This window comes from Gobio gobio (assembly GCF_949357685.1).
Source record: "Gobio gobio genome assembly, chromosome: 11".
NCBI classification, from domain to species: Eukaryota; Metazoa; Chordata; class Actinopteri; order Cypriniformes; family Gobionidae; genus Gobio; species Gobio gobio.
The window spans coordinates 45,937,273-45,965,197 of NC_137104.1; the positions used below are offsets into that span (position 1 = coordinate 45,937,273).

General features: G+C 38.2%; 1 protein-coding gene across 1 annotated transcript; it reads left to right on the top strand.

Annotated features, from left to right (window-relative positions):
* On the top strand, nt 1-27,925 carry LOC307133491 (CMP-N-acetylneuraminate-beta-galactosamide-alpha-2,3-sialyltransferase 1-like; the record flags this gene model as incomplete). The annotated part of the gene is made up of 7 exons (XM_079828573.1): nt 1-109; nt 24,775-25,082; nt 25,681-25,874; nt 26,178-26,357; nt 26,451-26,496; nt 26,582-26,701; nt 27,761-27,925. 7 exons carry the CDS (start codon nt 1-3, stop codon nt 27,923-27,925), a joined length of 1,122 nt encoding a protein of 373 aa, XP_079684699.1.

Genomic DNA, 27,925 nt, shown 5'->3' on the forward strand with positions numbered 1-27,925 from the left:
ATGGATGCTCGCTACGCGATGCTATATCCAGCCAAGCTACGAGTCAATATTGGAAATACCGTTAAAGTCATTGAGACGGCGGCTGCAGTCTCGCAGTACCTGGATAAGAGCAACTAAAACTCCAGCAACTGATGTTTACCAAGCTCTCTGACAGGCGGGTAGTTCCGATTTGGCTTCATGTGCTGCAATTTACACAGCGACGTGAGTGCTAGTGTGCGTGCTTTATTTTCTATTCTCTCTTTTCTGAGTGACAGGGGCGGTCTTAATAACTTCCGTTTACATTCTGGTTGAGCTCTACTTTTCTGGATAGTTGCTACTGGAGACATCGATAGACTGACCTGTTTTTAAGATGAAGATCTTACCCCTTGACCTGGGGAAACAGCCCCTTTTTTCTATTTTTCTATTTTCTTGTTGTGTACTTTTTGTGTACTTTTCCTTTTCTTTCCTCGTTGCCAGTTTGGCTTGTTTTAATATGTGTTATTGTCTACTGTAATGCCTCGACACATGCCTATTTGTTTACTGGACCTAACTACAGGGTAATGTTTGTGGACATTTTCGATAGGGGGAGAGCACCACCTGATCCTTTTTTTTATTTACATTTTTTCCTTATTTTAAGTAATGGCTAGTAACTTAAGGCTTTGCACGTGGAATGTAAAGGGTTTACACGGGCAAATAAAAATGCGTAAAGTGCTCACACGACTACATAAGGAGAATATAGATATAGCTCTCTTACAAGAAACCCATTTGAGTGATAGCGAACATTTGAGTCTTACACATATTACACAAATGGGTGGGTCAGATTAAATTTTCATCCTTTACGAAAAGCAGTAGAGGAGTAGCCATTTTGATCAGTAAAAGTATACCTTTTATGGTCACGAACAGTATTAAGGACAAGTATGGTAGATATATCATTATTAAGGGGACTTTGAATGCGGAGGAAATCTCACTTTTAAATATATATTGACCCCCTAACTAATCCTCAGAATTTCTTATAAAAACTTCCTTGAGTTTAAGGAGCATGCATCTGGTCTGTGTATTATTGGAGGAGACTTTAATTGCTTATTGAATTCTATACTGTTTTCCCCCCAGGGACTCTCTACACCAAACAATCTAAAGCTCTTGCTGCACTGTGTGAGGACTTAAAATATTTGGATGTTTGGCGTACTCTTAACCTGTATCAGAAGAAATTCACCTTTTTCTCGCACCCACATGAGTCACTCTAGGATACTAAGACTATAATACATGCAATCTCACATTGCAACATAGGAGACATTGTTGTCTCTGATCATGCTGCAGTGCTAGATATTTGTGAGGGTTTTTTTTTTTTTTTTGACCTGTGAGAAGTTGGAGGTTCAATAACTTATTACTCAAAGATGACAAATTCCTCTCATACTTTAATTCAGAGTTTAAGATATTTTTATCTATTAACTCAGAGTCTACAAATAATCCCTCACTTCTCCGGGAGACGGCTAAAGCATATATTAGAGGCCTTGCATTTCATACTTTACAACTAAAAAAAAAAAACAGTCAGAGAAGCAGAAACACTTTGCGTCAGAGTTAAATATTGTCACTTGCAGCTATTTGAACGATCCCTCTCCAGTTTCATTAGAAAAAAATATGGGCTTCATTAAATTAGTTATCAACTCATCAGTCTCATTCAAATATATTATACTCAAAGCAAAAGCTGTATGACTGGGGCAATAAACCTAGTAAATGTTTAGCTAATCTGACGAAGTGTAATTCTGACTCACAATTTATTACTTCTATAGTAGACCGCAAGGGAATGTCATTTTGACTCTCTAATCATTAACAGTACTTTTAAACAATTCTGCTCTGCTCTCTATCAGTCTCATTATTCTTCTCAAAAGTATGAGTATATGGTGTCATTCTTTGATTGCATAACTCTCCCTGCTGTCTCAGAAGGACAGAGAGAACTTCTTAATGCATACATTTCTAGAGAGGATGCTATAGTCGCACTCCATAGTTTGAAGTCCAGTAAGTCTCCTGGGCGGGATGGCCTGAATTCTATAAAGAATTAGAGCGTGTGCTTCTAGACCCTCTCTTAGCTATGCTTATTCATTCATTTTTTTACTAACAGGTTGCCCCCCTTTGCTTCGTGAGGCAAATATTTCTCTTATTTTAAAAAAGGGCAAGGACCCAGAAAATTGTGGCTCTCCTATAGACCTATTGCTTTGCTTAATTCAGATTTAAAACTGTTATCTAAAATTCTAGCGCTAAGACTGGAAAAGGTTCTACCGTCTATTAGTTATGAGGACCAGACGGGGTTTATTAAAGGTAGAAGCTCCACCCATAACATTATTGAGCTTTCCCATAACTTCAGTACTAGCTCTTTAATTTTGTCCCTAGATGCGGAACAAGCTTTTGATTCCATCGAGTGGCCGTATCTGTTCTACATACTGGAAAAATTTGGCCTTGGGGAATATTTTATTATTTGGGTGCAAATACTTTATACGGATCCCCTCTCCGCGGTCATTACCAATGGTCACAGATCTGATCATTTCTCTTTATACCGGGGTACTAGGCAAGGATGTCCCCTCTCTTTTGCAATAGCAATAGAGCAGTTTGCTCAGAGGATAAGAGTGCAGCTGTGTTGGGGTTTCTCTGGGGGGTAGGCGGCACAAAATCTCCTTATACGCAGACGATGTGTTACTATTTCTCTCTGACCCTAAAAGCTCTGTGCCAGCGGTTGTTGACCTCATTCAGGAATTTGGGCAATTCTCCGGGTACAAAATTAATTTCTCTAAATCAGTCGCCCTATTTATAGGGAATAAAAGGTTCATAAATCAACCTTTCTCCTCTCCTTTTAAGTACTCAGAGGATGGTTTTATTTATTTAGGCATTAATATACTCCTTACTTTTAGGAAATTGTACAAAGCCAATTTTACTCCGGTGCTTGGAAAAATCTGTGAATTGACCAGGTGGATGACTCCCCCTCTGTCTTGGCTGGGACGGGTTGCCTTGATAAAGATGAATGTCCTACCTCGTTTACTGTATCCAATGCAGATGATTCCTATTTTACTGTCTAATAAGGTTATCATAGAGCTGAATGGCTGGTTAAGTTCATTTATCTAGAGTAAAAGAAAACCCTGGCTGAAATTATCAAAACTTCAGCTCCCTAGCGCGAAGGGCAGTTTGGATCTCCCAAATTTTAAACTGTATCAGCTGGCTTGCCAGCTTCGATTCATTGTTGAATGGTTTAATAAAGACCCTAAATCAGTTTGCTCGATCTTGAATCTTCACAGTCCAAATGCCCTTTACAAAACATATTATTTATCCGTAATTCTAAGCTGAGGAGAGATAGGTGTGATAGTCCTTTAGTACGTAATACTCTCAAGGCATGGCATATTGTTCAAAGATTGGAGGATAGGACCGATACAACCTCTCCTCTCTTGCCAATCCTGAACAATCCAGAGTTCTTGCCAAGTTCTTTGGACATTGGTTTCAACCTGTGGCCTGCTTATGGTATATGCAGAATAGCTGACCTATTTGATGATGGGTCACTATTTTCCTTTGATATTATAGCCTCAAAATATAATCTACCTTGGCAACACTTTTTTAGATTTTTGCAGATTAGAGATCATATATTCAGAAAAACTACAGTTACTTCTAAATATTCATTTTCGGTAATTGAGAAGATACTCTTAAGTCCTCCTACGCAAAAGTTGATTTCCTTTTTCTACAAAGCACTGTGCTCTTATGACACAGTTAATGCCTCGCTCCTCAGATTAACTTGGGAAAGAGAGATTGGGGTAGATATCTCGGAGGATGAATGGTAGAGGGTTTGGTCTTTAGCCAAAAGGCTCTCAGCTTGTAATAGAGCAAGAGCCATTCAGCTTAGGATCCTCCACAGAATACATATTACGCCTCACTTAAGACACAAATACAATCCATCTCACTCACCACTCTGCCCCAAATGTAAATCTAACATGGGTGATTATATTCACTGTGTATGGGATTGTCATTTTATCCAGACCTACTGGTTCAGAATCACAGCCTATTTGAACAACATTTTAGGATTGGCCTTGGATCCTGACCCTTTGTTGCTCCCTTTGGGAACAAAAAGAAAGAAAATGTACTGGTAATTTTCTGTCAGGACATTATCTATTATACAGACATTTCCATTAACCCTAAAACACAATGCAATTCTATCCAAAATTCAAAATACAGGTAAACATACCTGTAAAACATAAATTGGCCTTAATTCCTTAATATTAAGCCTACAGTATACATTGTGGCCTATTTTTGTATTCTTTAATAGTGTAATAATAAATTGAACATTAATATATATATTTTTCTCTTTTCAGCTGAAGGATTTTAAACCCTCTTCAACCAGCTGAAAATATGGTTCCCTTCACTACACAGAGATCTCTGTACATCACAGCACTCTTCACTTTTAGCATCTTTGTTCTTTTTATTTATTACCAAAACGCGGTGATCTATACTTTCCTCAAGACATCAGATGATTCCACCAAACGAGGTCTGTGCGCTTGTGATAAATGTGTCACGGATCTGAACGATGCTGACTGGTTCTTCATTTGGTTCAACCCCACAGTCCCACCTCTGCTGAACAGGAGAAACAGTGAGTTACAGACAGACGTCTACAGATGGTGTGGAGGTCTGAAAATAAAGGGACTGGGGTTGGTTTAATCACAGTTAATAAAGGTCATAATTGGGTCACATTCTTTTGCCAAAAAAATGTAAATAAATTCCCTGTTGAAGGTATTCTAAAATTAAATTTTTTCTAAATAAAATGAAATTTGTTCCAAAGTTTGTTTATTCTGTTGAACACAAAAGAAGATATTTTGAAGAATTTGTGTAACCAAATTCAAAACCCCCAAAAAGTCCCAATTGACTCTCATAGTATTTTTTTCTCCATACTATGGAATGCAATGGGGGCCATCAATGGGGATGCGTCATTGATTTTCCAGTTATAGAGCGGTTTATATAAAGGTGTCTTGTATTGGCTTTAAATCATCCTGCAATCTTTATAGCTTAAAGCAAGCTCCGAAAATGGCACGTTTGGACGTGGGATTTGTGATGTCACATGGGCAAATACATTTGCATCTGCCTGCCTCCAGATCAAGACATCGACAAATAGTTATACATCATTGCACCATAGACCCCGCCCACTGGCTTTAAGTCACTCAACAGCCGACATTTGCCTACATCAAATATGAATTGCTTCAAAAATAAATTAAACTTAACTTGTGCGTAAAATTTAAATAATGCATACAACATTTGTGAATAAAGCAGCGTTTCCATCCAGTGAGCTGAAAAAAACTAAATCGTCACTTCCTGATAAACTGTTGGTAAATATCAGAAAGATATATAAAATTGAAGTTGCTGTAGTAGGAGAAGCCACTTTATATAAAACATTTTGTATATAATAAATTACTTGCACCTCAGAGCGTGCAGAAGAAATGCAATAAACACAATCATTATCTTGCTTTCGGATGCTTATCTTGCTTACGACTCAATTGCATAAGTGCTTTATGCACTAGACACATCTCACGGTACGTTTTTTCCTCAATACACATTCACGGAATTATTAAAAAGCCTTCAGACATGCATCTTTCACATTTCATGGCAGTTATCTTAATGTAATGAATCTTTGTTTTCCTCAGCATTAGAGTGAGACCTACAGTAAATGCAGACAGAGACAAGGTGAGAGTCATATCTATCAATCGGTGTAGAACTTTTGACTTTCACATATTGATTTGAATAGTTTTTCTGAACAAATGTTATCTAAAAATGTAAAAAATAAATGTAACTGTAATCTGTTACAGTTACTGAGAAAAGGCTATTCAGGAGCTCAACCCTCGTTAATCACGCCGAGAGCAGCCTTACCTCGGCTAGTCCTTCTGATGTTTGCTGCTGGCTCTGATGTCTCTGTAGTGGTTTAACATGATATATAATTCAACTTGTGTAGATCTAACTGGCGATCTTTGGTCTCATGAATCTATCAGTTGTTCCCTGGCAAATTGTATTGGCTGAGGAATTCATAACTGAGAAATTTGGCTGAGAAATTTTCATAACTTTATATTGTTAGGCTTTTTAACTAAGCCTACTAGCGCTGACTTTGTTTGACTGAATTGTTTGCTTTATTTCTTATTCAATAGCTTTGTATACCTTATACATTTGATCACTAAAACTCAAAGGGACAGGGTTGTGTTTTATGTCCTATTTATTTTTATTACAGTGAAGATAATCATATACACTATATTGCCAAAGGTTTTGGGATGCCTGCACATGAACTTTAGTGACATCCCATTCTAAATCCATAGGGTTTAATATGGAGTTAGCCGACCCTTTGCAGCTATAACAGCTTTAACTCTTCTGGGAAGACTTTCCACAAGGTTTAGGAGTGTGTTTATGGGAATTTTGTTGGACGAGAAGGCCTGGCTCGCAGTCTCCGCTCTAATTCATCCCAAAGGTATTATCGGGTTGAGATCAGGACTCTGTGCAGAACAGTCAAGTTCCTCCTCACCAAGCTCGCTCATCCATGTCTTTATGGACCTTGCTTAGTGCACTGGTGCAGTCATGTTGGAGCAGGAAAGGGCCATCCCCAAACTGTTCCCACAAAGTTGGGAGCATGAAATTTTCCAAAATGTCTTAGTATGCTGAAGCCTTAAGAGTTCTTTCACTGGAACTGAGGGGCCAAGCCCAACTCCTGAAAAACAAACCCACACCATATTCTTATGCTTCTTATTCTTATTCTATATTCTATGCCACTATTCTTGCTTCTGTTAGTGAGAAATCCATATTAGGCCTTATGGTATATTGTTTTCCCTTCACACACACATAGTGTTAACAAGAATAGTATGTAGATTTTAACTCTTTTTTTTTTTTTATATCAGTAAGAAAAACATGATCTGGAATTGTGTTTTCTCTAAATATAACCATCTCTGTTTTTAGAGGTTAACCCTCCCTGGATTAACAGTTGAAAACATTTGTTAGAAATTTAGAAAAGTAATAAAAAAGTAATTCAATGTAATCAGTTACATTACTTGAATAAAGTAATTGAAATGGTTACATTACTTATTACATAGGGTAACTTGTAATCCGTAACCTATTGCATTTCCAAAGTAACCTTCCCAACACTGATGATTATTTTTATTGTTCTTTAAAGTGATGATCATCCATCCTGCATTCATAAAATACATCCATGAGAGCTGGCTGCAGAAACATGGCAGATATCCTTCTACTGGCTTCATTACATTGATAATCGCCCTGCACATCTGTGATCAGGTAAGAGTTTTGTCTATTATTTAAATTCCTCCAATGTTTTTCTCTGATTTGATTGACACATAAAAGGACAAACCACAGTTCACAGTACAGATGCGGACAAATCTAAAATCCACCATGCCATGTCACATGCGCATATAAATAAAAATAAGAAGATTTTTTTGAAACATTAGAAATATCTTTACTTTCACTTGATCAATTGAATGCATCCTTACTGAATAAAAGTATTCATATCTTACTGACTCCAAACTTTTGAATGGTAGTGTATATATTCTGATGCAGACTTAAGTGTGCCCTGATTGTTATCATGTTGCGGTTATTGTTTGGTTGCTTATCAGCCCTATATTACTTCACAAGAAAGCACTTGCACAACCTCATTTAATTTTTAACCTTTGGTTTGATAAAGTGCTTTGCAAACACTGTCCCATTTTTTTCAATCTCTCACACAGGTCAATGTTTTCGGGTTTGGAGCTAAAAGTGACGGGCACTGGCATCACTATTTTGACAGAAGCTTGACTCACTTCAGCAGAGGCCGTCACGGTGGAGACTTTGAAAATAAAACCATAAATGAGCTGCTGCTGATGAACAAGATTTCTATGCATAAAGGGTGGTAATGATGACCTTTTTCTCAGTATTACATCTTTGGTAAATGAAACCTTTTAAAAAAGCCTGCATTCCAAAACAGAATTATTTATGTGAATATTTATTTATTATTAAATTACCTGTATGCATTTAACCAGGCAAGGCAAGTTTATTTATATAGCACATTTCATGCACAGTAGTAATTCAAAGTGCTTTACACAGAACAATAATTAATGTTCATAAGAAATAAAAATATAACCTGAATCACCTCTATCTGGAGTGGAAGAAACTGGAGAGTCAGGTTCACGATTTTACTAATATTAAAATATTTAAAATATTGATAACTGTGCGTTTAAACAGTACCCTTGCAGACAAATCGTCCTGGAATCTATATGGATCTATCCGTCTGGCATATCAATTAAGAACAAGTTTCTTATTTCCAATGGCCTGGCAAGAGCATATTGTCCTCGATTAGAGACAAATAAAAATAAATACACACAAAACCATTGTGTTTGGTAAAAACATTCATTACTGGATATTTATACATGTATTTACCTTCTGATGTAATATATTGTATGTCCTTTTTTACATTGTTGATGCTGATTTTTATTTCAAATGAAACATCCAAATGTAATATTAGCTACTGTTTTTACACTCGCAATCTTCCTTTTTTACTTCTGACGGTACATGCATTTCATTGGGCTGTTTTGCCTCCGTTTATAGGACAATGGACAGACTGGATAGGTTTTTTTTTTTCGAAAGTTAAAAAACTCTTTTTAGGCTAAACACATTCTTTAATGTACTAAGTAAATAAATGCATGTAAGGTCTGCAGTCGTTAATAAAGCAAATGTAAAATACTTTGCATACATAGGCTAAAAATAAATAAAGGTGCCTCTATGGGTTTTAGTTTTAGCATAACCTGCTTCTTAAAGGGATAGTTCACCCAAAAATACACAAAAGAAGATATTTTGAAGAATGTCGGTAACTAAACAGTTGAACTGTTTTCCCCTCCCACACATTGAAAGTCAATGGGGTCCAATCACAATTTTAAAACTCCATTATAAATGCAGGTTTTAAGGTTTTACATGACTCTGAAAACCCAGTATGAATCAAAAAGCTTTAGGTTGCATAGAAATGTCAAATACTCAAATAGTTTTTAATATTAATCTCCAATGATGCCCAGACTGGATCCACCCAAATTCTTCGGGGGGAACTACATGACTGCATTTGTCTCTGGATGTGAAATGTCAGAGAGAAGTGAATGCGTAATGATCAGGAGGTGTGTAGAAGAGAAAACCACCCTCCTTAAATTCCTCTCTAATATTTAATCTGATCATCTACCACTAGATTCACACATCTGAGACCCGTTCTTCAGGTTTACTGCTATTGTTCCAGATTTTTTTCCCCCTTCAGATATCAGGTAGGTTAACATTGTCTTTTTAATTAATATTAGTAGCTGTCTTTGTTATGCACTGCAAAATGACTAAGTTATAATGCAGTTTTCCCATGTAATACAATGAGTCCTCAGTTATCTCTCTCTCTCTGTGTGTGTTTGTTTTTGTAATTTATGAGGACATATTTGGATAATGACACAGGTTTTACACTGGTATTTCGACATAAACATGACATGTGGACATTTCATATGTCCTCATTTAAAATAGCTTTAAAAACATACTAAACAATGTTTAATTAAAAATGTAAAAATGCAGAATGTTTCCTGAGATGGGTTTAGGGGTAGGGGTAGTGTAGGGGGATAGAATGTACAATTTGTACAGTATAAAAACCATTACGCAAATGGCATGTCCTCACTTAGATAGCAAAACAAACGTGTGTGTTCATGACTTCAACCTTGTACACAGACACATGGGGACTTGTGTCACCGTGGGGAACCAAATTGAGGGCCCCATGAAGAAACAAGCTTATAAATCACACAGAATTAGTTTTTTTTTTTTTGTGGAAAATGTAAAAATGCAGAAAGTTTTGTGTGTTTAGTGTAAGGGGATAGAATATAGTAAAAGTACAGTAGTACAGTATAGTTTACAGCATAAAAAACAGTACTTCAATGGAGAGCATCTTGAATGAATGAATGCATCTTAAATGCATTACAAATATCCTTCAACCTTTTAAATGTTCTTCCGTGTTTCTCCCTCGTTTTGTCAGTTTGTTGTTATAGGGTTAGATTTTTTAAATGCTTAAGGTGCCCTCAACACTTTTTTCCCCTTCTATCTCCATGGTCCACTATCAGTTGCAGGTCTGATTTTTTTTTGGTTGTTGTCTCCCCACAGCATCATTTTGTGGGGCTTTGTAAACCTGTATTAATTCTAGTGTGGATTTTTTCTACAATATTCACTCATCATGACAGTAAAATAGGGCATTTTAGTCAATCTACTGCAGTACAGGTGCTGCTCATATAATTAGAATATCATCAAAAAGTTGATTTATTTCACTAATTCCATTCAAAAAGTGAAACTTGTATATTATATTCATTCATTACACACAGACTGAAATGTTTCAAACATTTATTTATTTTAATTTTGATTATTATAACTGACAACTAAGGAAAATCCCAAATTCAGTACATCAGAAAATTAGAATATTGTGAAAAGGTTCAATATTGAAGACACCTGGTGCCACACTCTAATCAGCTAATGAACTCAACACCTGCAAATGCTTTAAATGGTCTCTCAGTCTAGTTCTGGAGGCTACACAATCATGGGGAAGACTGCTGACTTGACAGTTGTCCAAAAGACGACAATTGACACCTTGCACAAGGAGGGCAAGACACAAAAGGTCATTGCAAAAAATGCTGGCTGCTCACAGAGCTCTGTGTCCAAGCACATTTATAGAGAGGCGAAGGGAAGGAAAAGATGTGGTAGAAAAAAGTGTACAAGCAATAGGGATAACCGCACCCTGGAGAGGATTGTGAAATAAAACCCATTCAAAAATGTGGGTGAGATTCACAAATAGTGGACTGGAGCTGGAGTCAGTGCTTCAAGAACCACTTCACACAGACGTATGCAAGACATGGGTTCCAGCTGTTGCATTCCTTGTGTCAAGCCACTCTTGAACAACAGACAGCGTCAGAAGCGTCTCGCCTGTGCTAAAGACAAAAAGGAAAAAAAAGTGGTCCAAAGATATGTTCTCTGATGAAAGAAAATTTTGCATTTCCTTTGGAAATCAGGGTCCCAGAGTCTGGAGGAAGAGAGGAGAGGCACACCATCCAGGTTGCTTGAGGTCCAGTGTAAAGTTTCCACAGTCAGTGATGGTTTGGGGTGCCATGTCATCTGCTGGTGTTGGTCCAGCCGTATACCAGGACATTTTAGAGCAGTTCACGCTTCCTACTGCTGACCAACTTAATGGAGATGCAGATTTTATTTTCCAACAGGACTTGGCACCTGCACACAGTGCCAAAGCAACCAGTACCTGGTTTAAGGACCATGGTATCCCTATCCTTAATTGGCCAGCAACCTGGGCTCTCATAACACATGAGCAGTGCCACAGACTGATCGACTCCATGCCACGCCGCATTGCTGCAGTAATTCAGGCAAAAGGAGCCCCAACTAAGTATTGAGTACTGTACATGCTCATACTTTTCATGTTCATACTTTTCAGTTGGCCAAGATTTCTAAAAATCCTTTCTTTGTTTTGGTCTTAAGTAATATTCTTATTTTATGAGATACTGAATTTGGGATTTTCCTTAGTTGTCTGTTATAATCATCAAAATTAAAAGAAATAAACATTTGAAATATATCAGTCTGTGTGTAATGAATTAATATAATATACAAGTTTCACTTTTTGAATGGAATTAGTGAAATAAATCAACTTTTTGATGATATTCTATTTATATGACCAGCACCTGTATATCCTCTCTCAATTAGTAGAAAATGTGGTTAACACCCGGTCATGCATAGGGGAAAAAATACCGTCATATACCGCAAAACCGATATAATTTCAAAAAATACCGTGATATAAATTTTTGGTCATACTGCCCAGGACTACATAAAGGTCCTAAATACTGGACCAACAGCGCTCCTAATGGATAAACACCCTGCGCAGTGTTCACTGCTCCATACTCCCTGAGCACGGTATACACTCTTAAAAAAAAGGTTCTATATGGCACCAAAACTGGTTCTTGGCACGTAATCATAGGGGAACCTTTTTAAGTGCTATATAGCACCAATTTTGGTGCTTCAGTAGTTCTTCACCGGTTCTTTAACTAAGGTGCTATATAGCACCGCTAACTAAGGTGCTATATAACACCGCTACCATATACAGAATTTTATACCAAAATTTATACAATTTTTGGTGCCATATAGAACCCCCTTTTTTTTTTAGAGTGTATCAGGCTCATTTGGAATGCCCTGCAATGCCATATATATATATATATATACACTTACCTAAAGGATTATTAGGAACACCATACTAATACTGTGTTTGACCCCCTTTAGCCATCAGAACTGCCTTAATTCTACGTGGTATTGATTCAACAAGGTGCTGAAAGCATTCTTTAGAAATGTTGGCCCATATTGATAGGATAGCATCTTGCAGTTGATGGAGATTTATGACTCTACCATCTGAATGTCTCAACAGAAATCGAGACTCATCAGACCAGGCAACATTTTTCCTGTCTTCAACTGTCCAATTTGGGTGAGCTTGTGCAAATTGTAGCCTCTTTTTCCTATTTGTAGTGGAGATGAGTGGTACCCGGTGGGGTCTTCTGCTGTTGTAGCCCATCCACCTCAAGGTTGTGCGTCTTGTGGCTTCACAAATGCTTTGTTGCATACCTCGGTTGTAACGAGTGGTTATTTCAGTCGAAGTTACTTCTTATTCAGTCAAAGTTACTATCAGCTTGAATCAGTCGGCCCATTCTCCTCTGACCTCTAGCATCAACAAGGCATTTTCGCCCACAGGACTGCCGCATACTGGATGCTTTTCCCTTTTCACACCATTCTTTGTTAACCCTAGAAATGGTTGTGCATGAAAATCCCAGTAACTGAGCAGATTGTAAAATACTCAGACCGGCCCGTCTGGCACCAACAACCATGCCACGCTCAAAATTGCTTAAATCACCTTTCTTTCCCATTCTGACATTCAGTTTGGAGTTCAGGAGATTGTCTTGACCAGGACCACACCCCTAAATACATTGAAGCAACTACCATGTGATTGGTTGATCAGGTAATTGCATTACATATATATACATACATACATACATACATACATACATACATACATACATACATACATACATACATACACACATACATACATACACACATACATACATACACACATACATACACACATACATACATACATACATACATACATACATACATACATACATACATACACACATACATACACACATACATACATACACACATACATACACACATACATACACACACACACACATCCTTGTTTTTGTTACTTTGTGAGACCCCATGACTGGTACATCACTTGTGGGATCCACCCTTTCTAGAAGAGGTACGCTTCTTAAAAAAAATCTGGGAAGATCAGAACACATTCATAAACACATCTCACTTGATAATCTGAAAATTAAGAACTTTTGCACAAGACCTGACTGGGCTGTCACATGTGGGGTCCCAAACTGGTTTTCCTTCCTTGTGGGTCCACCTAAACACACACATACATACATACACACATACATACACACATACATACATACATACATACATACATACATACATACATACATACATACATACATACATACACACATACATACATACACACATACATACACACATACATACACACACACACACATCCTTGTTTTTGTTACTTTGTGAGACCCCATGACTGGTACATCACTTGTGGGATCCACCCTTTCTAGAAGAGGTACGCTTCTTAAAAAAAATCTGGGAAGATCAGAACACATTCATAAACACATCTCACTTGATAATCTGAAAATTAAGAACTTTTGCACAAGACCTGACTGGGCTGTCACATGTGGGGTCCCAAACTGGTTTTCCTTCCTTGTGGGTCCACCTAAACACACTTCAAATTTTACGGACTTTGTGAGGCCATGCCTTTACTATTCAGTAGTTGTGGGGCCCTTTGCACATTGTCTTTCAGTTGAATAAAAATCTATATCCTTTACTTCACAATAAAAAAACAAGTCAGACAAAAACAAGTCAGTTGACAACTATTTTAGACACAGTCTTCATTCTGCCTGCTGTTTGTGGAACAATCCCTATTGATTGGTTTGTCTTTTACCAACCAACACCAATAAACCACAATTGTCTCCAGTTACATACTAACTTTGACCTGTGAAATATTGCCATGTGGGCAGTCTATCTATTTTATGGCACAGCACATCACAATAAAATGAATCATCAGTAATTTAAAAGCACTACTTATCTTGTTTTTAGTACTTTGCAGGACCCGATGACTGTGAAATCACAAGCAAGATCAGTATGTGTAGTTAACAACAATTTATTCAATTTCCATGTTAAGAGATAATACATTAGACAAAAAAATGTTGATGTAACCTTTCGTACCATCACTCTAGTCTCTTTCTCAATTTCAAAATCTTTTTTTTGCCATAACCTTGTCTTGGAACTGAAGGAATTGAAAATAATCAAAGATATTTGATATTTGAAATCCAACAATGAAATTTGCTTTACTGTTGTCAATACATTTGCTTATCAGAAGGGCCAGGAAGACAAAAGACAGGCCTGTAGGCCACATGGAGTCCCACCTTTACAGTGGGGGAAGTTTGGTCTGATTGGTCAGTTTGAAGGTTATGTTTGGGTTTGGTCTGATTGGTCAGTTTAAAAGAATACATTTGGTTTCAGTTACATGGTCAAGGAATAGATAAAAGAAGATTAGAACTGTGGCTTTCTCTCTTTCCCTCTGGCTCTTGAAGTCATCGGGGCTTCTCTTCTTTGCTCTCTTCTTCTCTCTCTCTGCTAACTAGTTTTGATTTAGTATTGACTTTGACGTGCTCCCTATTGCAATACAATATAGTCACCTTATAGCAGCGCTCTCACACACATTTTGCTATTGTAACTGCGCTTATCTCCGTTGTTGGCAGCGGGCACGTGTGGCTATCAGGTAGTAGGCCTCACCAGGCCTCCCTGAGGGAACAAGTTCCCTGTTTCCGACAGTTAGCTTCAACTGCTATCAGGTAGTAGGCCCCTCCAGGCCTCCCTGAGGGAATGAGTTCACGAGTCGGGAACTAATAACTGGCATTACGCTGACAGCTAGTGGGTACCTGCTATCAGTGATCTGGCCTTAGCTGGCAGCACATGAAGGTGGTCTCACACCCTAGCACGACGAAGTGTCGCTTCTGCTACTCGGTCCCTACAGAAGGGGACCTACTCGTATTCAGCCTACAGCTTGGTTTAACTACAAAGTAGGCTTGGAGCTCCCCTCATGGAGGGTCGTCTATGAGCTTGCAGCCGCCTGAGTCTGATCAGACGGTCGCAGGCCCCTCGCGAGGCCTCCCAATTAGATCAGCCCGTAGGCCTGTCCGTCCTCCTGAGCGCTTTTGTGAGTGTTGGCTTGGTAGATCCTAGGATCGAGCAGATAAACTCCCCTCGCTAGCAATGGTTAGAAAGTGCTACGCTGAGTGCTGCTCTCCCGGATACCCGTCTCTGAGATCTGGTCTGAGGTGGACACTGCCATGTCACAGTCCCTCCGTCTGGATGCCTCGCCGGGAGGCAAGTGTCCAGAGGCTGTTTTCAAACAGACAGGGCTGGCCAAACCGAAGTGTCCCACATAATTGACGCCAAGTCAGGCCTCCCTGGTGGCATTCGGTGAAGTTTCCCGAATAGTGACTGGCTGGGGCTCCCTCGGGTCCCCTAGCCACACTCTCTTAAAGGAACCCCTTCTGTCGAATTGGTTGGTTCCAGGCCTTTGAGCGGCCTAGGTAGAACTTCATGTAGTGTATGAAGGTTCCTACTGAGGCTTATAGCTTGGGCTATGACCGTAGGGAATGCTGTCACTGACAGCCTAGTGTGACCAGAGGGGGAGGGGTTCAGGCATTTCAGTTGAATTTGCTTGTCCTGACAGTTGTCACTGCCACTGGGCATGTACTCCACTCAGCATGGCGGCGTGGGTATATCGTTCCCCATATGCATTCTAGGACGCAGTGCGAGTTCCCTTTTGAAAGGAAACGTCTCAGGTTATGTATGTAACCTCTCTTCCCTGAGAACAGGGAATGACACTGTGTCTCTTTGCCATGCCTCAGGCCTGCCTGACAAACAGTCCCTTCAGACGATAAGATGGTGTCATGTAATAATTCCTGGTCGCACATTGATGACATCATGGGCTGTCGATAAAATGTACTGACAGTTAGGAATATCGTTTAAAATTTAATTATCATTAAAAACTCGCGGTAAATCTTGTCCAGTCAGCATCAGTCTGGTGCAGGTGCACTTCAAATCTGCGAATGCAAGGCAAGAGGACTTTGACCTCAATAACAAAACTACGTCTGGGAAATAATAAAGTGAAGCTTGAGCCAAAGACGAATGAAAAAGTTCAGACAAGACTAGGGTGACATTTAAGGGATAATAATCAGGGCTTGACATTAACAACCGCCATTTGCGGGTGTACTTCGTCTGTGGCAAGGCAAGCTTATTTGTATAGCACATTTCATTCAAAGTGGCAATTCAAAGTGCTTTATACAGAAATTGAATTAAAATATTCTTAAGTGAATAAAAAAATATATATAATAAGAATAAAATAAAAATAAAAACGATACAGGTATAAAAAAATTAAGAGTAAAAGGATGCAAAGATGAAACAGGGTTAAATTGAAACAAAATAAAGTGCAAGCAGTTCGGACAAAGCACAGTGCTCATTCAGTAAATGCATAGCTAAACAGATGTGTTTTGAGTCTGGATTTGTAAGTGGCTACTGTTGGAGCACATCTGATCTGTTTAGGAAGCTGGTTCCAGCTAAGGCTGGCTAAATAGCTAAACGCAGACTCTCTTGCTTTGAGTGAACCCTCGGTATTTGTAACAGGCTTGATCCTGATGATCTGAGTGATCGGTTGGGTTTGTATTCTACCAGCATATCTGCAATGTATTGAGGTCCTAGGCCATTAAGTGATTTATATACCAGTAATAATACTTTAAAATCTATCATTTTAAATCTATGTATTCTAAATGTAACTGGAAGGCAGTGTAAAGACCTGAGGAATGGTATGATATGGTCATATTTTCTGGTTCTGCTCAGAATCCTTGCAGCAGCGTTCTGTATGAACTGTAGCTGTCTAATGGTCTTTTTGGGGAGGCCGGTGAGAAGACCATTACAATAGTCCACCCTACTGGTGATAAAAGCATGAACGAGTAGGTCTTGTCTGGAAACAAAGCATATAATTCTTGATATATTTTTCAGATGATAGTAAGCTGATTTAATTATTGATTTGACATGACTACTGAAACTCAGGTCTGACTCCAAAATCACACCCAGATTCCTGACTTGATCTTTAGTTGTTTGACCCCTAGCTTCAAGGTATGCGTTCACCTTGAGAATTTCATCTTTGTTTCCCAATGCAATGACTTCAGTTTTGTCTTTGTTTAACTGAAGAAAGTTTTGGCACATCTAGTTGTTAACTTCATCATTGCATTCGCACCGGGAGTCAATTGGGCTGTGGTCATTAGGTGATAGTGCTAAGTAGATCTGGGTGTCATCAGCATAGCTCTGGTAAGCAATTTTTTGTTAATTTTCATTATTTGGCTCAGTGGCAGCATGTACAGGTTAAATAGGAGTGGTGCAAGAATTGACCCTTGTGGGACTCCGCATGTCATGGATGTCAACTCAGACTTATGGTCACCTATAATAACCTCTCCCTTCTAAGTATGACCTGAACCATTTAAGGACCATCCCAGAAAACCTGATCCAGTTTTCCAGCCTGTCAAGAAGTATGTTGTGATCGACAGCGTGTTTTGTAAAAGTACAAAAGGTCGTACTGAGGTTGAGTAGTACCAGCACTGATCATTTACCTGTATCAGTATTTAAGGGAATATCATTTATTATCTTTATGAGCGCTGTCTCTTTGCTGTGATGCGATCGGAAACCAGATTGAAAATTGTCAAAGTATCCATTTGAGCTTAAGAATTTGTTCAGCTGATTGAAAACAACTTTTTCAATGATCTTGCCTATGAAAGGAAGATTTGAGATTGCTCTGTAGTTGCTCAATATAGTCTTATCTAGATTGCTCTTTTTCAGGAGAGGCTTAACTACTGCGGTTTTAAGGGAGTTTGGAAAAGGAGAGAGGCCTACTCTCTCACTTCTAGGAGATCTGTTTCTAAACAGTTAAACACACTTTTGAAAAACGAAGTGGGGAGTGTGTCAAGGGCACAGGTTGATGTTTTAAGGTGCTGTACCGTTTCTTCTAAAATTTGACCGTCGATTGCTTCGAAATCAGACATGGTGACCAATTTCTGAAATTGTGGACGAGTCTGTCTGACCCCAGCATAGCATGAGGATATACTGATATTATGATATTATTGATCTTCTCTAAAAAAAGGAGGCAAACTCATTGCATTTGCTTTCAGAGAGCAATTCACTGGGAATATGATTTGGGGGGTTTGTTAGTCTCGACAGTAGCAAAAAGAGTGCGGGTGTTATTTATGTTTCTGTTTATAATATTTGAGAAGGTCTGTCTAGCTTTGCCTAGCTCCACATTGAAATCATGAAGGCTGTCTTTATAAATGCTATAATGGACTACAAGTTTTGTCTTCCACCACATGCGTTCAGCTTTCCTGCATTTTCTTTTCATACTTTGGACTGCTGTTGTGTTTCTCTAAGGTGCTTTAGGTCTACCATACTTTTTCCTGACTTTCTCAGGAGCAATATCATCAATTACATTTTTTACTTTTGAGTTAAAGGAGTCAAGGAGAAAATCAACAGAGTCTGCGGATATGCTTGGTGTCAGAGATATGCCCTTCATAAATAGTACACTAGTGTTCTCATTTAAGCATCTCTTTTTGACAGAGACAGATCTAGCTTCAATGGCAGGAGAGATTGATATATCAAAGAAAATACAGAAATGATCAGACAGTGCCACATCCTTAATAATTATCGATGAAATGTTTAGACCCTTACTGATAAGTAAATCTAGATTGTGTCCACGATCATGTGTGGGTCCGTGTCCATGCGGAGTCAAATCAAATGTGTTAAGAACAGTCATGAGATCTTTTATTGTACTGGATTCAGCATTGTCAATGTGAATGTTAAAATCCCCAGCAATAGCAAAACAGTCAAACTCAGAGGAGATTGCTGATAACAGCTCTGTAAAGTCCTCAACAAAGGCTGGAGAGTATTTTGGAGGCCTGTAAATAATGATAAGTAGAATGGGTGGAGCACCTTTTAACTCAATGCCCAGATATTCGAAAGACGGGTAATCACCAAATGACACTTGTTTACACTGATAGACATCTTTAAAAAGAGCAGTAACACCTCCACCTCTCCTAACCGCTCTGAAGACACTCATAAAAGTAAAGTTAGGAGGGGCTGTTTCTTTGAGGACTGTTGCACTGCAGCTGTCTTCTAGCCACGTTTCAATTAGAAGCAAAAAATCTATGTTGTTTGTAGTTATTAAAGCAGCACTAGGTAGGTTTTGCTCTCGGAGTCCCCCTACAGTTGGGAAACAGTATTGTCCTCTACTACTGTTGTAAACTCTGTCATTCTACATCAGGGGATGCATCGCACATGCATTTGTTGACATGACAACCATGATAGCCCTGAACACTGCAGGAGGAGTTCACATGCAGGTGTTCTGCTTGCGTTGCGTGTGAAATGTCTTCCTCCCAGGTACAGTGGCATATGTTTCAGCATGTCATATGAATATCATTTCATGGGTTTTATTTTTTTTCAAACGCCAAATGATCGCGATGCTCACATTTACAAGCCAGCGTCATTATAGTAGCCTAGTCTATTGGTTCCCGTTTTACAGAATCTATGATACTTCAATTCAATGTTTGAGTGGTAGGTAATAACCACATATCGTCAATATTATAATATCAAGCTACCATAGATGAATCTGCAAATTTAAAAAATCAATTTGCATTATAGCTTGAGGCAAGACAAATAAACAAATATCACAGACATGTTAGGTATCCTAAAATATGATTTTGTACATCTTATGTATTTACTTGCAAGAATGTAGCCCCTCCTCCTTCAGCTAACGCCAACGAGCAAACGCTGGCCCAATGTTGATCCTCGTCCTGCCTTTAATCCGATCACTTTCTCGTTTCCTCTTTTTGCTTTCCTCCGACAAAACCTTTGCTTTCTTATTTTTCTGTGCTGCTTCGGCCATGACTATAACATTCGGCAACAAATGATAGTTGGGTTCGCACGTCCAAATTTAAGGAGCCAAATTTTTGGTGGTGGAAGTGACGTATATGCCGTAAAGCGGTCGAATTTTGTAGTTCTTTTTGTTCTCGGGTTACTACCCGAAACCCAAAGTTTAAAAGTACGATTAAAAAAACGAGACAGACCCAATTAGGTTATGGCAGACGTGTCATTCAAGCTATTGTAAGTCGATGTATCATCACAAGAGTCTTGAAAATATATTATAAAGGTTGAAAAGTTACCTAGTGTGACTTACCTAGGTGAGCTCTGAGGGCGGGGCTCAGCTGGGAGTGTGTCCGTGAGCAGTGGTTGTTGTGGCTGCGTGGTGTTATCATTGCCCTTGTGGGATGTGTCAGCTGCATGTCCATTCAGATGCTGAAATGAAGTCCTGTGGTCATTCATACTCTGTAAAGGTGTGTGTGTGCAACTCGGGTTGAGTGGATTGACACACACTGATGATGGAGGGAGAAGTAGATATTGTCCTTTAGCACTCTTGCACCAAGTTTGTTTGGGTAGAGGCCATCCTGTTTAAATAGTTGTCTCTGACTCCAGAAAAGATTGAAGTTGTCAATGAAGTTCAGTCCCTTCATGTTGCAGTTTTTTTGCAGCCATGTATTAAGCCCAAGCAACCGTGAGAACCTATTTGTTCCTCTTGCTGGAAGTGGTTCACTGATGAATGACTACATTTTCAGTCTTCTAAGTTTTTCAAAAAGTTCATCTGTTTATTTTAGAACGGAGTAGGCTACTAGAAATAAAGCCTACTTTATAGGATAGGATAGATTTTAAAGCCTAGTGTGATTTTCTGCAGTTTCAAAAAAATAAAATAATAAATAATAATAATAATAGACCCGCAAATACAAATGCACGTTCAATATCTGTGCGCAAATCTTAATTTATTTTTTTATTTGACAACACTAGAACAAAACAAAGAAAAGGAAAGAAAAAAAAAATTACAAGACAGGGGTATATAACTAATCAGAATATATCACATCAAAGGAAAATATTAAAATACTTACATATTTGAATTGTCTGTGTGCAAATCATGTTCTACGCCCTTGACAGGTCACTCATCAATCACCCCTCCCTTCCCTCTTTTGTGCAACACTAAATTATGCATACCTAATGCAGAAGTTTGAAAACATGAACATTCCACCTCCCAAAACAGTTTTAAATCCCTCATCAATTCTCGCCAGCACAGTTTCTCTACCATCTCTTTGGGCTACATTTGTCAAATGATTTATACCAAGAACCAGAAGCATGCGTTGGCTTTTTACTTCTGATAAATACGTTGAATACCCTTGGTAAAGGGTCAATTTTGCAGGTATGATCAGGTAAAACCAGTCCCACTAGATGAGAGACAAACATGAAATCCTCTTTGGTGCCGTGAATTTTTGAGCACTCAGATGCTTTGATTCAGGTGACAAGAAATAAAACATATTGGTGAGTATTGCATATATTTCTTGCCCTTAATATATCTATACAGACCTTAATACTTTAGTTGCTTACTATAAGATATACGTGAAACCTATCGGCTTGACTTTATCAATTTGGTAAGTTTAACCTTATTTTATATACCCTGTTGAATTGTCTTATACTAGTCAGTTTGCACTTCAATTCGATCAGATCTGAATTAAATAATTCTGACAAATTATTCTGTTCCATGTCAAACAGTCCTGTATTGACAGTTCTATTTGTGAAACGGTTTTAAATAGTTTTTTTTTTTTCATTTTTTTTTCAATATTGTTTTATGTTTTCAATATTTAACCTAAATGAAATAAGTGATATATCTGAAACTATTTAATTAATTAACCATCAGAAGCTTTAATACGGATAAAAATAATGAAGTAAATCTTATTCACATCGAAACAATGAATATGAGGCGTTTTTTTATTATTATTATTAAGTACAACCAAAGTGGTGTCGAAGTTGCATTTCGGTATTTCTATTACTATTTAATTACTAATCGAAAATCGTGTTTGAAGTGAGAATCCATGAAGAAATGACAGAAATTACGGTGACAACAAATAGGCTAGGGAGAGCAGGGTTGACACACTTTTCACTCTCTGTCATATTTCTTAGTCATGCTATAAAATAGTCCAGTAACAACTGAAAGGTTAAGCCGTCAGCTAATCAACAGATACATGTAATGTTCTCAAATGATTCCTTTAAAAAAATATATATATATATATATTCATCATTAAAGTCATGTTGTGCCCCAAAGTGTGTCGGCCCACCGGAAAAATGCCCGGTATGCCAGATTACCAGTCCAGCCCTGCCTGACACACACTGCCAGACCGCATCCGCATGCAGTGTGAAAGCTCCAACTGGTTAACGGAGTATGTTTGAAACAGGCGTGAAGCTGTTGCACAGCATTGTCAGTAGAAGGGTGAAGCTGTTGCACAGCATTGTCAGTGGCAGGGCGCAGCTCATCAGGGACAGCAACAACATTGGCACAAAACATCCCTGGAAAAACCTCCCTGTTATTGGGGAAAATTCCAGTCACCCTGAATCCTGATCGGATGTTATTTGGGGTTGCAGCCAATGAGTATGCTGTGGCAACAATTCAAGGCACATCATATAGACATGGTTTTGCCATGGGTTGTTCATCATCCATGAGTCACAGGCTGTGTTGACCATACACCGTGCGGACAAGAGACTGTAGCCGATGGGAACAGTGGGGGGAATGATAGCATGACTATACACTGTTTTCTTTGGCATAGTTCAAGCCACTGACAGAGAGATGGGACTGGTTGTCAAGCAAAAGGAGACATGGCTTCTCTTTTGTGCATTTTGTATTCTCCACAAAATGCATCAGAAATTCAACAAAGTGTTATTCCTTCATCCATCCTGACGGGTTTGAACCTCCTTTGCAACCTGTAGGTCCATTCAGAATGAAGTGGTCCCTAGAATTTACCCTGGGGAAGACAAAATACGGAGGAAGGCTATTCCCTGTGTCTGAAACAGCGCAGGCAAGGGTAATAATAAGCAATCCTCGCTCTGCAGAGGTTATTGACCCAATTTGCTTAAAATGACCCTATTTGGTATCTAGGTTGTTGCAGAAGGCTTTAACATTTTCTTTATTGAAACTTGTAGCACGAGCAAGGCTTGTGGCCTCTGGCTTGCTGATGGAAAGGGAAGGGTGCCTCTTCAAAAAAGCAGTAAACCACTGTTTATTATTTTTAAACTGTACGTCACCAAAATTGTGCTCTTCAGAAACAATCGCAGAATACGACAGAGCTCGTGTTTTAAAGCAAAGCACACACTGGAATTAATAATTCACTAAAAACGCAATGTGAGTCTCTATTCTCTCTAATATGTCTGATGTGATCAGCCTGGCATTCTTTACATTAGCGCTGTTTTGGACTGCTTGAATGAATTGGATTACTGGATCACTGAACACTTTCCCAGAGTTTAACGGCTTCAAATGGCCTGATCACAAACAGAGAAGCAGAATCGATTTAAAGAGTTAGAATGGAAATTTCCTCTTACCAGGGTCACAGGTGTTTGTAGATACTCAGTGTTATTGTGATAAACTCACGACTTCTAACATCATCTAACTGCGTGATAAAAATTACGTTAATGACACAGCTTCACTTACTTCTGTAATTTATTTGTGTTAATTGCGTTAAGGAAAGCTTTAAGGTCTTTAAATGAATCGCATGTGTTAACGCGTTAACGTTGACAGCCCTAATTGTATTCATTATGTTTTAACATATGTAAAATGCATAAATGAATACATTTCTAACCAAATGGCTATACTGATATATACCAAATCATTGTGTCAACCAACCCCACCCACATTAGAACACACCTCTTTACTGACATGATGCCAAAAAAGCACAGCTCATCAGAGACTTTAAAATTTTCAATCTCTATCAACTGAAATCCTTACATTTTATATATGTCTATCTATCATAGTTCTAAAATGTATTTAGTGGGGGAAAACTTTTTTTTTGTTTAGACACTAAAATAGAAAAGTTGTCCTCACCTCAATAGTTCTACCCGAAAGACTCAGGAGGCAAGAATAACATTTGGATAAGATTTATTTACAGTTTGTATACAATGAGTATCGAATAGATGAAATGATAAAATTCTTTGGCGTCCATAGCCCGAATCCGGAGGGCATGGGCGGAGCCTACCCCCTGATCTCTGGATAGGGACCGACCTGGTGGTGGTGGGGACGATGGGGGTGAATGCTGGCGTCAGTATCTGTGAACGTATTAATTGTTGGGAACAGAACTTATATACTACAGATGATGAATAATGATTGGCCAGATAGATAATTAATGAATGACGTGACATTTGAGTCTTCCAGGTAGAACTACGCTAGAGCTCCCATTTAGTGACAGTTGGATGATTTTAGTAAATGGGTGTGTTCAGGTCAAGAGGGCAGTCATTTTAATGTAAGATTTTTGTGGTGTAGTGTACTGGAATTTAACTGCGTGCCAACCAACCCTTGACCCAACCAGCCCCACTCTCCCCTACATGATTATGATGATGATGATATTTTACCAGTGCTGGGGTTTGAATGTACTCTGTCATGTAAAGCTATGCCACTATAATGTAAATCATGTATAATTTTTTCTGTCTTTTTAGTAACAAAACGTTTCGTCCAGGGACACTGCACGCAAAAGATGAACATCTTCAACAGACTGACGCATGGCTACATCACCTTGCCTTTAAGCTTTATGACCATCTTTCTACTGTACAATCGAAACGCCCCAATGGACGATACCATAGACTCCTTTGATGATTATATCTTCGAACCGTCATGCTCCTGTAAAACTTGCATCATGGGATTTATGGATGATGACTGGTTTGCTTATCATTACAACCCCACCATTCCAGCTCTGCTCAACAGAAAAAACAGTGTGTTACATGGAGACGCGTACAAATGGTGGAGGGTAAGACTTCAACATATTAAAGGCGGGGTCCTATCCCTGTGTGTGTGTGTGCGCATGGTATAACTACCAGTCGTGACACAGGTTCCCTCATGAATTTCATACTGTAAAACATGAAAGCCCCATTAAGTTATTTTTTTCCTTGTATTATTCCAACTCTCATGACAATTTTTTTTATATTTTTTCGTTTATAAGTTTTCAATAATTAAACTTAAAGTACTCCATTGCCTTTGCTAGAGTTGAAAAGGTTATATTCAAGTTAAGTTATGGCAGTAGGTTTCTAAGTTCAAACAACTGAAATATTTTATTTTGTATAATATTTTATATAATATTTTACAATGGCAGTTTTCGATTTATTTTTGAGTAGTTCTTGCATTTTACTTAATTATTTTATTCGTTTTATTAAAAAATGTTTCTGATGACAACAAACATCAGGTATTCAGCTTCCTGAAATTAGTCATGCATGCCTGAGGAACACCCTAATGTGAAAATGAAAATCATCATAGCCTATATCTTTATGATCTTTGCATGATAATTTGAACAAGATCGTTGTCTTGATGCTAATTTTGATCTTATTTGTATATTTTGAATATTTGTACAGGGTCTACAACTGTCAAGGTTCAGTGTCAACTACACAGAGGTGGTGGACCAGCTGTTTTCTCTCTTTCCTGATGAAGAACACTACTCAGACGCTGGTCCGGATCGCTGCAGAACCTGTGCGGTGGTGGGAAACTCTGGGAACCTCCTGAGATCCCATTATGGTCAACTAATAGACAGCCATGACCTTGTCATTAGGTATTATATTATTACACAGAATAAATCTGATAAATGTTCTCTACAACAGTGGTTCTGGATCCCTGCATCTTTAGGAATAATCTTTACACTGTAAATAAAATTCAGGTCTCCAATTGAAAATGTTCTAGTGACTGATCACATCTACATTTTTCAGTTGGCCACATTGAATTTCTGTGAATTGATGCAATTTAATTTACAGATTAATTAGATGTGATCAGTCACTAGAAAATGTTCAATTGGAGACCTGATTTTTTTTTACAGTGTAGGTAGCCCCTCAGCACCTGTTACCTGTTTTTCTCTCAGGATAAATAAAGGCCCAACAAAAGGTTACGAGAAGGATGTGGGATCTAAGACAACTCACCGGATTCTGTATCCTGAGAGCGCTGTGGACTTAGACGAAAACACCCATCTAGTGCTTTGTCCTTTTAAGATTCGTGACATGCAGTGGCTCATAAGCACCTTCACCACTAGACACATGACACGGTGAGCACTGTTTAATAAAGCAATTAAATAATTATGAAAGAAAGTAAATGATGAGTTAATGTATATCTTTATCTTTCTCATATTGTTCCTCAGCACTTACACACGAGTCAAATCTTCGATCAAAGCAAACAAGAACAAGGTGAGTGTCCATGTCATTAAATCAATGTAAATGAAACTCATTATTGAGAGACTGATTGTTAACATAAATGTTTTGGTTTTTGTAGGTGATGATCCTCCACCCTGCTTTTTTAAAATACACTTATGAGAAATGGCTGCAGAAAAATGGCAAATATCCTTCTACTGGCTTCATTACAATAGTATTTGCCCTGCACATCTGTGATCAGGTAAATGGCTGCTGCTTTATTGGGACATTATCTCCCCTACACGTTATTTCCACAATTAAATACCCGCTATTCACTTTATTTCCACTTTTCAAATATTTTCTTAATTTGCACTAATTTTTGTTTGCTTGGATTTGAAGTTTTCAGTTTATGTCAAGCTTTTTATCACCCCTAATATTTTTGCATTAAGCTATTTATTTTAGATGTACATGTTTTTTTTTTTTTACGATTTATTTGGGGTTAAAAAATTTTAATGAGAAAGAAAATACTGAATGCACTAACAAGAAATGTATATAGAAATGTAATGTCATGATATTTGAATAGCTTTTAACACGACTTAAAACCCAGTGTCATACACTCTCAGAAAAAAAGGTATTTTGTTGGGAACAAAACTTATAACTGTACCTTTAAAAGGTACACAATTGGTCCTTAGGGTACAATTGTACCATTGTTTTCCTCTACTTAGAGCAGGGGCAGGCAATTAGTGAGGCCTAGTGAGTTGCTGTCCTGCAGAGTTTGGCTCCAACTCTGAAAGACATCTATAGAAGCTCTTACTGAGAATTAACAGAGGTTTAGATGTTTTATTGAAAATATTATTGGAAAAAGTTAGTCACCATTATGGTCTTTGTTTGATTTACCTCATCACTGACTAAAAATATTAATAAATAATATTCACCAACAGTACTTTCTTGCCACAGATCAGACAATCTGAATTCTGATTTTTAAATACATTCTAGGGAGGAAAAAATGTTTAGACGCACAGATATCAAGAATCAGCACATGAATCTCAGCAATGGTGACATACTTAATGCTGCAATGCATGCTGGGAGCGATGAGTGTTATACTATGGTAGCTTAGTACTCTGCAAGACATCAGCTCTTTAGGACCGAACTTGCCTACTCCTGACTTAGAGATACAAAAATGTACCCTTAAGGGTACCACACCAGTGATGGCCACCTCTTTTACTCTTTTTTTTTTAGTTTTTTTTTTTTTAGAGTGTACTGCTGCCAGCTAGAAAACCCTGAAATTGCAAAACTCCTGACAGCTCTGTCTTTTACACAGGTGAATGTCTTTGGCTTTGGAGCTTCAAGTACTGGAATCTGGCATCATTACTTCGACAAAACTCACACTCACTATAAAGGCGGCCCACATAAAGGAGACATTGAAAACATAACAATGCATCAACTTCAGCGCAGAAACAAGATTTCAATATATAAAGGGTATTGA